The 15,850-nt window shown below is 42.7% G+C and overlaps 1 protein-coding gene across 8 annotated transcripts in view; it reads left to right on the plus strand.

Annotated features, from left to right (window-relative positions):
• CAMTA1 (calmodulin binding transcription activator 1) overlaps window positions 1–15,850 on the plus strand; it is a 1,668,879-nt gene that overhangs the window by 1,480,240 nt on the left and 172,789 nt on the right. For all 8 annotated transcript variants that reach the window (XM_075605012.1, XM_075605007.1, XM_075605006.1 and 5 more), the window contains one exon: window positions 1,439–1,573. In XM_075605012.1, the coding sequence (XP_075461127.1) occupies window positions 1,439–1,573 (135 nt within the window). The remainder of the gene's footprint in view (window positions 1–1,438; window positions 1,574–15,850) is intronic.

The raw sequence follows: 15,850 nt of genomic DNA on the forward strand, positions 1-15,850 counted from the left end.
GCAGTAATGGAATCTGTGTAATGAACATTTCTAGCAAGATCACATGAAAGAACATGTTAACCAGCTTTCAACATGTGCAAATTTCCATGTAAAGATCTTAACTCATTCTTCCAAGCAAACATGGTTTATGTATTATAGCACTATAAAGCTTGTACTATGTGACTACGTATCTTAGTTTTATTCCTAAATATATATACACATGTAGCTGACATTTTTTAACATATTCACATGGCGCTCTTTGTCAAAGCTGCTGCGTCATTTAACATGACCCCATTTAAACAGTTGCTTCAGAGCGTGAAAGGACGCGTCACCAGAGCATCATTTAGTGTGTGTTTTTATAACATTGCCATGCTAAGTGGTGCAATAACGTGGGCTACTTCTGTATAATGTATTTATGGGAATCTGCAGTGTATAACCCATTCACTACTATTGTGGGCACATGTGACGCTTATAAAAATTATTTAAAGCATACTAAAGTGCTGTCAAATGCATTATGCAGTGTTTGCAGTGGTCCTACGATTAAGCCAATTTTCCTGATACACTAGGCATGGAACCCATTAAGGCAGGTGAGGGAGAGAGTTTTAAAACACTCTCAAAGAAAAGAAACATAAAAACTGTAGAATTATAGTGCAGTGTTTCTCACCCCTCTTGTCTGTGCATCCAAGCCACGATTTAAATAACCAGCCAAACTGTACATTTGCATATAAGAAATGGGTATACATGTGTGCTTAGTGATTCATTGGTTATGCTTAACATCTGGGGTGGGAGGAGTTATCCCAAGACAGCGTTGAGAAACACTGATCTACATGAATTTACTAGCACTATATAGAATGAGTAGGAAGATACTAGGTCGCTCGAATGAGGCGTGTCTTTGCGCTCCCCTATTCTTCTTCACACACCATATGGAATGACTCTGTCTTTACACGTCAAATCATCCATTATTATGTTTTTTGTTAGTCCATTCGAGATTAATAATCCAGTTGCGTATTAATATTTTTATGTAAACTAATATGCTTGCGGAAAGTACTAAAGCACTTAGCAATAATAATAGTGGTCATTAATCTCATGTAGAAAATTGAAATTACTATTTTTAAGATAACTTAAATTATTTATGGTAATTATATGTTTACTGTAGCTCTGTGCAAAACAAAGTATCATAAGTACTCAAGTGCTTTAGCTTTTTTTTTATTATTATTTTATATATATCCTCATCAACGCTAAATACACATCACAGATTTCCATTACATTCAGAAAGGGAAACAAGGTATTTAAGAGGAAGTTTGGAACTACAGTCAGGTAAATGCGCTTCTTGTAAACATTTCATTTATTCATTGCTAGAGGATAGTCTGCACTTATTGTAGCATCTTATGTCGGCTAATGAATATAAACATTGCAATAAATCAGTCTCTAAAGCACTCTATCCTTTCTTCCTCTCTAGCACACGACACTGGCTTGGTTACTCTTCAGGTTGCCTACAACAACCAGATTATCTCCAACTCTGTCGTATTTGAATATAAAGCGAGAGCTCTTCCAACACTGCCATCTTCCCAGCATGACTGGCTGTCTTTGGATGGTAAGGTGAACGTCTAAGTATCTGTTATATATAACACATTAACTTAAAACAGCACTTGGTTTTTTTTTTCTGTCTCCTTTTAAATCTACCAGTATAGCAGATCATACATGTGTCCAGGCATGAGACACATTTTAAAAAATACATCCTTTTTGATGTAAGGATCCCCAGATTTGCCATGGCCTCGGGCCCTCAGACGATGGCAAGTACGATAACCCCCTGAAATGGATAGGCTTGTGCTTCGTACAATACAGAAAATGTATATGTATATGCTATCCTTGAGGTCAGCTGGAAGTATCTCCGAGGCCGAATCTTTCACACGATTGGAAAATATCTGGAAACTTAACATTGAAAACCAAAAATGTACATAGAAAAAGATCACAGTGGGACAACATAATTATCAACCACGAGAAACAGCAGCCTTGAGAAGACACACACTTGCCACTGGCTGGATGGGCTTTATTATTCCTATCTTCTAGTAAGTGGGCTGACATATAAGCCAAGCTCAGTGCCACATTTCCTCATTTACTTTGTACAGAGCACACTATATTTTTTTCTCTTTTTCTGGTGTGATCCTGCTCCTTCTGGCATTTGGAGGAGATACGTCTGAGATAGATGACTTCTCGAAACAAGTTCTTAACAGAGGTTTTGAGCAGTTTTTCACACCTTTAATCTATCACCCACATTTATTTATTATTTTTTAGCCACTTTCTATTGTGTGATTTGGGAGTACCGTTCACCTTTTTGGGTGTATGCTGAGATCCTAGGGCAGGAGTGGCCAACTCCACTCCTTAAGGGCCACCAGCAGGTCCGGCTCTCAGGATATCCCTGCTTCAGCACAGGTTGCTCAATCAGTTGCTCAGTCATAATAACTGAGCCAACTGTGCTGACGCAGGGATATCCCTAATACCTGTCCTGTTGGTGGCCCATGAGGACTGTAGTTGACCACTCCTGTCCTAGGGGAAGGCTTTGAAATAGGTTTACATACAGAAATGTACTGTTTGATAAGAAACATACCATTTGTTACCCTTATCTATTACCTTCACCATTTTTCACACTGAGGTTTAATTTACCCTGATAGGAAGAAAAAAAAAATCTTAACTGTCACTTTTGGGAAATTAACTAATGTGTATTACAAACTACTTAATGTCCCTGCTTGTCTCTTTCATTTTCTAATCCAAATAAGCTTCTCATATTGATTAATCTTTCTGTTCCTAATGCTTCCTATTCATATTGGGTGAATGATTACGTTGAGCTGAATAGGGTAAACATTTAAAGAAAGCTGAATGTGAAAAAGAGATGTTTTAGGTTTTTAGAACGTTTGGAATTGATTAGCATCTTATCACATCCCCTTCGTTCTACGGGCTCTCACCTCGCAGCTGTTGGGGTCCACTTCAGAGTGTCCACATTACTCTAATGTTCCATGCTTGTTGCTGCCTTCATCAGGGAGACACATAGGGATCTCTTACATTGTCACACGGAATATGCCAAGATCGACCCATTACAGTGTATGTCAAGCTGAATAAATCACATACGTAGAAAAGGGCCTGTTTCAAATAGGCTCGATTAGCTGCATACAGTAAGTGAAAAACTATTCTGGTGTCCATCACCTGCATCAAATGAAAGACACATTCTGTGAAGTTTTATGCCAGCTGAGCTCAGACCTGTCAGTTTTACTGATGCATAATAGGCAAAGAAAAATTGATGCACATAAATTGATGCATTCCAATATAATTTGTATCAAGTGTCTGCTTCCATAACTTTGTATAATCTTCTCTAGAACATGAAAGCACAGGAAAACGTATACTGACACAAATGACTGCACAGCCCAAGTACAGTTGAAAGATTAGAGTATCGTTAATCACACAAAGTTAATGATACAGCATGTACAAATTCAAAGATAAATCATTGAAAGATCCAGTACAAGCCATTGTGTGAACACAGTAGCAAAATATATAGCAAAAATGATGCCACAATCGCCAAACATCTTGCTTTAGCATGATCATTTTGTGAACTGAAATGCTGTTATTTTCATATTTACTTAGTGCTTTATATCAGGGGGGAGCAAACTTTTTACACCGAGCCCCCCATATCATCCGTGATATTAGTTGGGCCCCCCCTGCCTTAATCAGTATACAATTTTTAAAACAGTAAAACATGACAAATATTATAGGTTTGTTTTTAAATAAATCAGCATAGTAGTATAAGATAATACTGACTGCAATTTGTTTCCCCTCCCCCCGATCCTCTCTCTCCCCCTCCTCCTCCTCCTCCTCCTCATCTATCCCCCTCCTCATCTCATCTCTCTTCATTCCTCCTCCTCAGCTCTCTCCCCTCAGCTCTCTTCCCCCTCCTTCGTGCCTACCTGTGGGACACGGTGGTGATAGAGGCAGGCAGGGGGAGATGATGGTATGCGGTGGCGGTTGGTCACCAGAGTGATGCTGAGGAGCAGCAGGCAGAGGACTTAGGAGTTTCATGGAAGCAGAGCAGAACAGCCGGGGTGGAGCGCACTGTAGCAGCATAGACACCGGAAGTAAGGAAGACTTCCAGGTCGGACCGCTGGGGCGTGCTCCTCCCCTGCAGTCCTGCTCTGCCTCTGTGCAACTCCTAACTCCTCTGCTGGCTGCTTCACTCCGGCTGCCACCGCTACGTAATCTTCTCTCGCCACCATTATTTCTCCCCGTCTGCCTCTAGCACCACCCTGCTTCACTCTGTGCCCTCCAGTTTGCGCACTCCTGCCTTATAGAGTCACTGACTAGAAGCACTGGAGTTTGCACCTAGTATATCTAGAGAAGGGAGTTTTTAGTTATCGTGTGGAAGTCCCCATTGTGTGACATTTTGCTGTAGTCAGGAGGTAGTTGTATTTTATTTGTGATGTAATTTTTGAGCCTGGAACATTACAGAGCACTGTGACTCCTGATCAGAGTAGTTCCGAATAACCCCCAAAACTGAACAAATAACAATTAACAACGTACTGGAGGAATAAGAACACAGCTTTTATTTATCGTATAACATCATTTACTCAATATCCACCAGACTGGCTCGAACCATGTTGGGAGCCCCCAGCATTGCTGTGACTTGTGAACCCCACTGCTGGTGGATGACAAACCACATGGGTTGTATACCAATTATGAACTGTGTTTTATGCCCAAACCTGATACTATGGGTCCAGTCTGTACAATTATACACCCGCCCAACCAGCTGTGACAAACAAAGCATATACCCTTTTGATGCAATATCCATATTCTCTCTCTCTCATCTTTTTTTCTTCTTTCCTTTTAAAATAAGTTTAACATGTTCATACACAATACAACGATAGCTAAGAGGAGGGGCGGTTCGCTCTGCTTGCTTCCACAGCCACAAGGTAACTGGCTCCTTCCCGCTTCCCAAAAGTCTCCTCACTTTGCTAACTCCCACTCCCCCTCACACACATAAACACAAAATCTCAACCCGTAAGCTACCTGGCCCTGACCAACACAAGGGTAAAGGAATGGGGCCATGCCACCCTGCCGTGCCACCTCAGTTTAGGGGCCCTTCTTGACTAGGGTAGGCACAAATAACCTCCTGCCCCACAAACTGAACAAATAACAAGCAACAACGTACTGGAGGAATAAGGCCACAGCTTTTATTTATTGTACAACATCACTTATTCAATATCCCTCAGACTAGCCCATACCATGTTGAGAGTGTTGCTGTGGCTCGTGACCCCCACTGCTGGCAGACAATTGACGCAGCACACGTAATACAAACACCACCTGGGGTGATGCTCTCACACACCAATGGTCCTACACAGACTGACCACCAATTATCAACTAGGCATTATGCCGAAACTGATACTTTGGCCCAATCTGTAACATTATACACCCATCACCGGCTAGGTCATTTAGCCCCTTAAAGTGGCCTAGCCAACACCCACACATCAAACACCATTTCCAAACCCTGCATCAACCTTAAATTGAAATTAGTTGAACCCTGTAATGCCAACATAAGCATGCTTCAAATCCGAATTATGGAATACAACCCCATTAACACTGGACACAAATTTAACCATGGCCTTATTCAACATTTCCTATACTTATCCACTGTAACCGAATCCCTTCAGCGCAACCGCTGAACAACTTCTGCCACACTAGCACCCCAGAAATGTCCACCAGAATTCTCATGATATCCTGTTCCATGCCCGGTAATAAGTCCAATGTAACCCATACCGTTACAGCCAACATGCAGTAACACAATATCTGGAGACCTGTATACATTCCTCAGAAGCATCAACTCTGGAAATACCTGCACCCACCTCATACTGTGTCTGCCCAACTGTCTTAAACTTGCTTGCTCAATGTCCAACCCCAAGTATGACCTGGATGGGCGTACTGCAGCTCTCCAACCAAGGGAATCCATGCACCAGATAACAGCTACTTCACTCCAAGTTCCCGGCGCAATGGCTGTATGAACAACTCCGTCCTTCGACTGCCAACGCTGTCTGTCGCGGGATCAAACTTACTGGACAACAGAACTTGAAATGAGCCCTAAGCCAGATTCTATGTTTCAAGCACTGCAGCACTAAACAGCTCCGCAAGCGGACAACCGGAGGGAAGCAGGATTACATTACTGCACAGACCAAGTGACTCCCAAGCTTCCCATTCCATGCATCTGTGCCCTGCAAAATACACCAGACACTGCCCACTGCATCCATATACAACTCTAATTTGGCACTGGAAAACCAGTTGTCGAACTGAAGTGACCCATCATTGAACTCCCCCAGGAAAACTTTCCACACCTTAGGTTATCTTTAAGCTGACTGGACAACCAGATGATTTGTGATGGGTGACGCACCCCAACAGAGGACAAAGATAACCACCCAATGGAGAGTCCTGAAACTGACCCGCCCAGTGACCTAACGACAGCTCTTTTCCGATTTGGCACCTAATGAAGTAATAAGGCTCCAAACCTGACCAAATTCTCGCCTGTAAATGGAATCCAAACCCAGCCTTATTGGGGTAACTCTTTAGCCATAACAGCTTTTTTTATCTACGTTCATGGCATTGCTACAACTCGCAGCAGTCTCTTCCTCTGATCTGGGCCCTGCAATTTCTGGAAACATGTAAACACAGAGTACCCCCCACCGCCGAGGGGGCAGTCATGCCTGGATCTTCATGGAAAACCCTGCTTCCAATGGTTGTCATTGTATACCCAGTAGACACTTTTCCAACCCACAATCGGCTACCCAGTGTATGGTTGACCGCCAACCTGTCTACGGAAGGGAGATGGACACTGAGATGTCAATAATGATGGCCACAAATCCATAACCTATGGTCCTGTTGTGCTTATGCACCGCCATCTTATGACAAAACTCTTCATCATAAGACCACTATGTCCTTCTTACGAATACCTTGTAAGCCTGCCACACGGTGTCAAGATATTTAAAAAGGGGACGGACATTTATGAAGTTCTCTCTCACCAATTCCACTAGCTAAAATAGCGAAGCCTTGAAGCCAGCTACCAAACATTTTGTTTAGCTCCTTTGCTTCTTCATCCAACCTCCCGGCCCCTTCCTTCCATGACTCCAGGCAGCAACGATAAAACATCTACAAACCACTGCACCATATCGTTTTTACCGAAACAGGGAGATGCATGCCCAAAGGGCTCGCTACACACAAATACACTTCCTTAATTGCTCTATCAGGAACCTGCCCTGTACCCTCCACTACACCCACACCAAACCGTGCTGGGCAGGTGTGTCAACCACTAATCCGCTTTGCGAAATTACCAGGGTGGCGCCTTAGAGGAGAACTAAGTGGCTGAGAGGGGAGGGGGTGGGGGTTAAGAGAAGAAACAACATGGTTGTGAAGATGTGTAGATGAAGTACCAGGTAGGATAAGCTACAGACCACTGCCTTCCCACAGGTGAGTCCCACCCCCAGAAGCCCCTACAACGACCTGCTCCATCGATATACAGAAGATTGGGACCTCCTCGAGTTGTCAGAGTTGCAGGGTCACTCTGTACAGCCGCTTCTTCTACTGCCAGTTCACCGCTCTGGGGCGCAGCCGCTCCGGCAGTAGAGACTGCCCCCAGACGTGCTGCACCAACGGGCCACCACAGATGCTCTGCCGGAAGTGTGGGATGCAGCAGATGCATCCTTACCGCCGTGCTGGTCTGGTGCAGCTACACAAGAGGACCCAAAAGCTGCTCTTTGAGCCAATCGGCTTCCTCCTGCATCTGGTAATAGCTTAGGCTTGAAATGATATTCACTTAATTGCTATTGCTCTATTGTGTATTAAACAGTCGGTGCGCAACAAAGTGTTACATAAAGTATACAAACCTGATGCTGTGCATCCCCAACATTTAATCTGGTCTGTAACTGTTACATACACCTATTATCATACATTATCTCTAACTGTCAATGAAATGTCTGTAAATTGAACGTATAACCTCTGTTCAATTAATGTAACCATGTACTGTCATCATAACTCTGTGTCCAGGACATACTGGAAAACGAGAGGTAGCTCAATGTATTTCCTAGTAAAAGATTTTTATAATATCTCCTCTTGCTCAGACTGTGGAGGCCCAATGTCCTGTGCTCGAGCCGCCACAATCGCTTCCCTCCACAGCCACGAGGTAACTGGCACCTTCCTGATTCCACAACCTCTTCCCTCTGTGCTAACTCCACCCCCCATGCAAAACCTTAACCCCTAACCTAATACAAGGGTAGGGAAAGTGGTCAGTGTGTGACGTTGCTGCAACTGGCAGCTATTTGATGCCCTGGAGCAGGTGCGGACTATCAGAGTCAGAGAGAGGCAGACTTCCTGCAGAAAGAATCCTCATTGTACCCCCTCCCCCCGCCCCATTCAAGGGTGACCTCTGGGCGATCAAAATATGGTTTATCAGGATGGCGACGATGAAACCTCTTGACCAGGGTAGAGGCGTGGATGTCCTGAGCCCCTTTACCCAACTCCTGTCTTCAAGACTGTACTGCTTCCAGTCCACCAGATACTGCAGAGAGCCTCTGGACACATTAGAGTCCAAAATCTGCCGCACCTCATACTCCAGTTGACCATCAACGGCTAGGTTAGGAAGTGGTGAAGAGGTAGAACAATTAGTCCTCAAGACTGGCTTCAGGAGTGACAAGTGAAAGGTCAAAGGAATCTTCAAGGAAGGAGGAAGCTCCAGTTGAAAAGCAACCTCATTCACTTTTTGGCTAATCCTGTAAGGACCCATAAAGTGTGGTCCAAATTTGGTCGAAGGTTGGCGTAACTGAATGTTCCGAGTAGACAGCCATATTTTGTCCCTGATGACATAAGGATGCGATGGTGTCCTTCGTTTGTTAGCCAATTTTTTCTGTCTCTCCATAACCGAGTGAATGTAGCCTGAATCCCCATGTGTCAGCTGCTGGAACACCTACAGCTGAGGAATGAAGAGGAAAGGTATGGGGATGGTAACCCAATGCAGCGAAAAAGGGAGAGCAGCCCTGTTGCACCTTGGATGATGGGACCTTTAGGAGACCCTGAAACCCCATCCTCACCTGCTGACGAAGTTGCTCGATGGTCTTCGAGTAGATGAGGATGTCATTAAAGTAGGCAATAATGGAAGAATCTAGCATGTGTCTGAAAATTGATTGAAAGCCATGGAGCAGGTGCTGACAATCAGAGTCAGAGAGAGGCTGACTTCTTGGTTCAGTGGCCGTCTTAGTTAGGGTGAGAGCATCCTGGTCTGTCTGTCATCTTGGCTGCAGAGCGAATCCTCACAACGTGCCACCCTATCATACTGCCCACTGATTTTCAGACATGAGTAAATAGAGAGTCACATCATATTTATTTTTCTACCTATAAGAGTTGGAAAAAAAATACTTAATTCAATTGGGATTCTGGAAATGCTAGGATACCGTGCAAATAGTGCTAGACATTGACAATATGGAAATTACACCGTTTTGCAGTTTTTGGGGGGGCTCTGCACACAAGACATAATGGGTTATTTCTTAAACAGCAATAGGTACACTATCACACAGATACCCACACTGACTTAAATAGGAGTTTCCATGTACTAGTGTCCCGATCAGCACTATTGCAGTTTAATGACTAATCCCATAAACTAGCTTTATGTGTACAGTGAATGTTATCGAAATAACTGCATTAAGTATAGACGGAAAATTGCAGCTCCAAGTTTTTACGTAATTAGTATATTTTTAAAAGAGCAAGCAATCAATGTAACTTTTCCTAGCCTATAACTAAATCATTATTATGAATTCTCTGAAATGATATAGGGTATATTAAGCCTACATTACTGAATTAGTTCTTTTAGAATGGTCAGATTATTTGTCCAAGTTTTATTACTGTTTACAGTATAGTGAGCATAAACAAGATCCCCTTTTGTATTTTAATGTATGAGTGTGGTATAAAACCTTGTTCACGTACAATATTTTACCTTTACCAGTGTCCTCTTAATCAAAAAGCAAGCTCAAGTTTTAGAGCAGATCTCTCCTGTGTATCCAGAAACCTGGTTGAATGTTTATGCTATTCTCATGCATTCCCATAACAGCTCGGTCTATAAAGAAAGAGAGCAATGCATATCTTTGTATATTAAAAAGCAAGTTTTATTTTTTTATCTGACATTTTAAAATATTTGTAACTCCTTCTTTTTTTTTTTTTTTTTAAGAGACTAGAGCAAATTAAAGAGGGAGTCTCATTCAGGGATTCTCATTATTCAAAGGGATTATACCTCATTGTCTGCAGCCAGCAGAATCGAGCAATGATGCTGCAAACTGCTACGGAGTTAGAGGGAAAAAAAGGTTCCATAAGCAGAAATTGGATTCATGTATTTTGTTTGAGTTTTGCCCCTGGAGACTTTAATATATGACCCTCTACTGGTGTTTCTGCTTCTATACCCAAAGTTGAAGACTGATTGCATATTATAAATGATAACATGTGTTTGCTGGAGATGTACTGTAGTATTCTTACCCTTCTGTCACTGTATCAAGCTGATTCCCTCTTTTCCAAACATGATTTATTTGTTTTGGGAATGTACATTTATTTTGTTAATGAGCAGTTTTTCAAGACACTGAAAAAATTCCATTTTTTTTGTCAGTTTCACTTTATCTTGTGTTTTATTAGCACAATAGATTTTGTTGACCGTGTGAAAAGTTTGGTCCCTAGAACAATTTGTCTACTGATTTTGACTTCATGATAAAGAATGATTACTACTGTGAAGCGCTATGTACATTAATGGTGCTACATAAATAAAGACATACATACTTATATGTGTACTGTATGTATGACCATATATCTATAGATGAGATATCATCATCTTCACCCCTTGTCGATCCACTGCTGGAAGAAGGCCAAGCCAAGGCGGGGAAGGTGGGGGGGGAGGGAGGGGGGTGTATGCACAGATATACATATCAAATAAAAATCTCCCTTGTGAGCAGATTCACACGTCTCAGACAGGTCTGCAGCCTGCTTTTCACTGTTATCTCTCAGGCTGCGGTCCCAGTAATGTCTGTGACACGCACGCCAGGCAGGTGGGGGGCGGCTCGTGCACAGTGCTAACCGCGATCTGCGGTCTGTGAGGGAGTGGAGAATCTTGCGACGGGAGGGGGCGTGGTCGGGGATTTGCGAGGCGTGGCCATTACGTCACGCGGCTGGTTCGCACTCATTGGGTGAACCGCCGGTGGGGGCGTGGCCACGCCTCCGTCGCTAGGAGTAAACTCAATTTGATTGAGTTGGGAAAAACCTTGCAGCACGGCTCGGATGCAGCTTCTGCGTGACGGTGCATACTGGGCCCAGCCCCATTGAGGGGCGGTGCTTACACGCACAGTGCATGCCGCACCGTGCGCACAGGCTGTTACTGGGACCGCAGCCTTAGCATGCAGTACTTGCACTGAAGCCATGGATTCTGGGAAATTGTATTGTATTGTATGTCTTTATTTATATAGCGCCATTAATGTACATAGCGCTTCACAGTAGTAATACATGTGGTCATCAAATAAATAACAGATAATATAAATCAGATCATGGGAATAAGTGCTTTAGACATAAAAGTAACATTAAGGAAGAGGAGTCCCTGCTTCGAGCAGCTTACAGTCTAATTGGTAGATAGGGAGAACGTACAGAGACAGTAGGGGGGAGTTCTGGTAAGTGCGTCTGCAGGGGGCTAAGCTTTATATCATGTGTTCAGAATGTTCACAGTGCTACTCATATGCTTGTTTAAGCAAGTGTGTCTTAAGGTGGGTCTTAAAGGTGGATAGAGAGGGTGCTAGTCGGGTATTGAGGGGAAGGGCATTCCAGAGGTGCGGGGCAGTCATTGAAAAAATCAATTTGGGAAATGACATGCAAATGATTACACACTGTAATCTTTTCTTTTAATCCATTTTAAATGGACACCTACTGTACAGTATAAGCTTATGCCTGCCGTGTTATACAGATTTTCAGCATAGCCTGGGTTAAAAAAAGTACACAGCCAGTAAACCTACACATACTCCCTAACAGCTATTTTGACCTTTTGGGTCTCAACCCTGCGAGGATGGTTATACTGGCTTAGCAATGTGAAGCTGGAATAGGTTTCAACCACACCTTAAATAAATTATGGTGAGTAAAAAAAATGACAAAAAACCTCCACCGTACAGTACATGTATGTATGTATATATATATTGTGATACCATCACTGTCCCTAGGTGCTGGAATAGGGCAGCTATAAGAGCTTTCCAGCGTACAGAGGTTAATCTCCCTGGAGAAGCCAGCAGCAGCTGCTGGCAAACTGAGCCTGCTGAACTCCTGGTTGCTCATGGAGTTTTAAAAGTCAGAAAGTGACTATACACAAAGAGAGATACTGCTGTTTCCAGAGAGGGGGGACAGAGAGGAGTTCTCCCCAACAAGTAAAGCTGGCACAGTCCCCTAGTCCCACTGGATGGTGGTCGCGGCGCCTGCTGGAATTGCCTGGGTTATTAATCCCATGAAGAAGGAAAGACACAAGACCATGCCGAAGCGAGGGTGTCCTGTTCTTAATATTGGACTTACAGAGGAGAGATTCTCTGAGCTCTTATGGGGATGAGCTCCCCTAGGCAGGAATGACGCGAGGCCGCGCTGAAGCGGGGACATCTGCTCCAAAACCTGGAGTAACAGATAAGCAAAACCTTTTATTGCTGTGTTCAGAGACTGTATAAGTTCAGTTATAATAGTACCTGTTTGGCATGGTAACCAGCTTAGCTGTCCCTCCAGGTAGTAAGGGTTGAAGCTGAATGTGTAGTTAGTGTCCTAAGAGGAGTAGAGTTTATTTTAGGATTTTGTTTTGACTTAAAGGGATGGTGGGCCTGTTAGTGTATTATTTATCCTTGTAAATAAACCCGAATAGAGATATACTAACTTTCCTGCCTTAAATCTGGGACATAAGATCCTACGCTGTGACAGAGACATCTAAAAGGACCTTTGTCGTGGACCGAAACGTTGGTTTTGTGTTTATTTTTTCAATACACTTGTTTGCTCAATTCTGGAGTGCTGCCTGCTGATTTCGTTTCCAAATGGTATCGTATTGCTTATTCTTCATTATAGGATCTGCACCCACACCAGTGACTATTATTATGGAGTTCTTTTTCTATGATATATATATATATATATATATATATATATATATATATATATATATATATATATATATATATATATATATATATTAAGGTTATGGTGGGTAAAAAAAAGTGACAAATACCCTCCACAGTAAAGTATATAGCAACTGTAAATATTACTGTATATTCATTTCATTTCCCAGAATCCCTTGCTGCAGTGGAAGTGCTGTGTGCTGGGCGATAATGGTGAAAGACAGGGTTGCAGACCTGTCTAAGACATGCAAATGAATATATAGTAATATTTACAGTTGCTATATGCTATACTGTGGAGGGTTTTTGTCACTTTTTTTTACCCACCAAAACCTTAATAAGTGTGGTGATTACCTACTCTTAATCTCAAACCAGCAAATGCCAGCAACCAACCTCGCACTGATGATACCCATCAAGGTTGAAACATGTCTGTGAGTGGGTTTACTGGCTTTGCATCTCACAAGCCCTTGCTTAAAAGCTGTGTCTAAAGCAGCATGCATTGGCTAAGGGTTGTTCATGTAATGTGAGCTTGAGATAAAAGGTGGCACTGTGTGCTCATTTGCATGTCATTTCCCAGAATCCCTTGCTGCAGTGAAAGTGCTGTGTGCTGGGTGATAATGGTGAAAGACAGGGTTGCAGACCTGTCTAAGACATGCAAATGAATATACAGTAATATTTACAGTTGATATATATATATATATATATATATATATATATATATATATATATACACACACACACCCAAAAATACCCTATAAATAAAAGCCTATTACAGCCCTAATTTGAAATAATAACCCTCATGTATATGTTTTTTATACAGTAGCTATATTGTATATGGTATATAGACGTTGTACATGAGCATTGAGGCTGTGAATGTGTACTTTTGTTTATTATTTATACAACCAGGGACATGTTGTATTTTGTCCCTGACCAGGTTTTCGGGTAAGCAGGAAAATTATCTTTAAGAGCATGTTATGATCTGGAATAACATAAGTGGCGAATGAGGTGCTGCAGTCTGAGTAAACTAAGGCATTGATAGAAGCAGAATAAAGAACAGCTGCAATGCAGAGAGGCCCTTCAGAGAAAAAGATTAAATAATCATACCAACCAGGACTTATCTAAGTTGCCTGTTTTTATGTACAGAGGTTTGATTGCAGCAAAATATATAGATATTTAAGGGGACAGCATCTTCTGGTCATAAAGCAGCAGACAGTGCAATCGTCTGTAAATGAATACATTACTGTGAGCAATACGTGTTTGTGTATATATATATATATATATATATATATATATATATAGCAGAAAATAGCTGTGTTAGTACAGTTGCGACCTGAAGAAGAGAGGATAACTCTCGAAAGCTTGTCCTATGACATAAATTGTTAGTCCAATAAAAAAGGTATCACCGAATACTGAAGAACTCATTTATTCTGCACTATATATATATATATATATATATATATATATATATATATGTATATATATATTTAGAGTTTTAATGTTCTGTTTTAAAAGGCATTTAAATAATGTAATGGGCAATCAGCTTTCTGATATTCCAAAAGCATATTTGTACGTTATTTGTAAGCTTGATTTAAGTGAGGCTTTATGGGATATGAGCTGAAAATTTGCACCTGCAAATGTGAATACACATAAACTTTTTTTTATGCATGAGGTTTTCTCTTATAATAATATAATAGTTTTTTTCTTGTGTAGCGCTGACAGTGTAAGTAGCGCTGTATATATACATTTTGCGGTCACGGCTCCTGACCTATAGAGCTTACAATCTATTTTTTGGTGCCTGAGACACAGGGAGATAAAGTGATTTGTCCAAGATATGTATGTATATCTTTATTTATATAGCGCCCACAGCTGTACAAGAGAGACAATATCGTACTGGTCTAGGACATTTGGTCGCGGCCATTTCGCCAGGACCGAATGACTGCTGGCGCTTCGCTGCGACTCAGCCACCACCAGAAACCTGCTGTCAGCCATTTCACTGATGTGGTAACTGCCTAAACCCCCTACCCTAAGCCTTTTCCCTAAAAACCCCTACCCTAACTGGTGAGACCCTTACATTAAACCCCTACCCGTAGCACTAAAACCCCTTAAATCAAACCCCTACTCTAAACAGTAATAGAATATACCTTAGAAGCGGCCAGCGGCGAAGATTCCAGCGGCGGATCAGCTCCGGCGTAGGGTCTGTCTGTGGAGGAACGCTGGTGGGGATTTTGGTCGCGGTGAACCAGCCACTGCCAAATATCCCATTTAGAGTTGGAACGGGTCCTACTTTAAAAAAAAAAACAGGTAACGAGTACCCGGCCAAAATCACACGATCTACCAGGCCGGGTACCTGTTTACCCGGTTGGCACTTACCTGGGGGTGGAGGAAGATGGCGGCAACATCTAGGCAGGTCAGCAGAGGTGCTGGGGCGGTGTCAGCATCAGCAGTGTGTGTTCAGCCCGTGCGGGAGCTCCAGGACTCCATAGCAGTGTGAGCTGGGGAACCATGTGGTAGGAGCAGAAGCGTTCCTATTGGACAGCTGGCTGTCCAATAGGAACGCTTCTGCTCCTACTGCGGTCACATGGTTCCCCAGCTCACAGTGCTATGGAGTCCTGCAGGCCCCACGCGGGCTGAACGCACACTGCTGATGTTGCCACCGTCACAGGACCTCTGCTGACCTGCCTAAATGTCGCCGCGGGCTT

Source organism: Ascaphus truei, chromosome 6 (genome assembly GCF_040206685.1).
Source record: "Ascaphus truei isolate aAscTru1 chromosome 6, aAscTru1.hap1, whole genome shotgun sequence".
Classification (NCBI taxonomy): domain Eukaryota; kingdom Metazoa; phylum Chordata; class Amphibia; order Anura; family Ascaphidae; genus Ascaphus; species Ascaphus truei.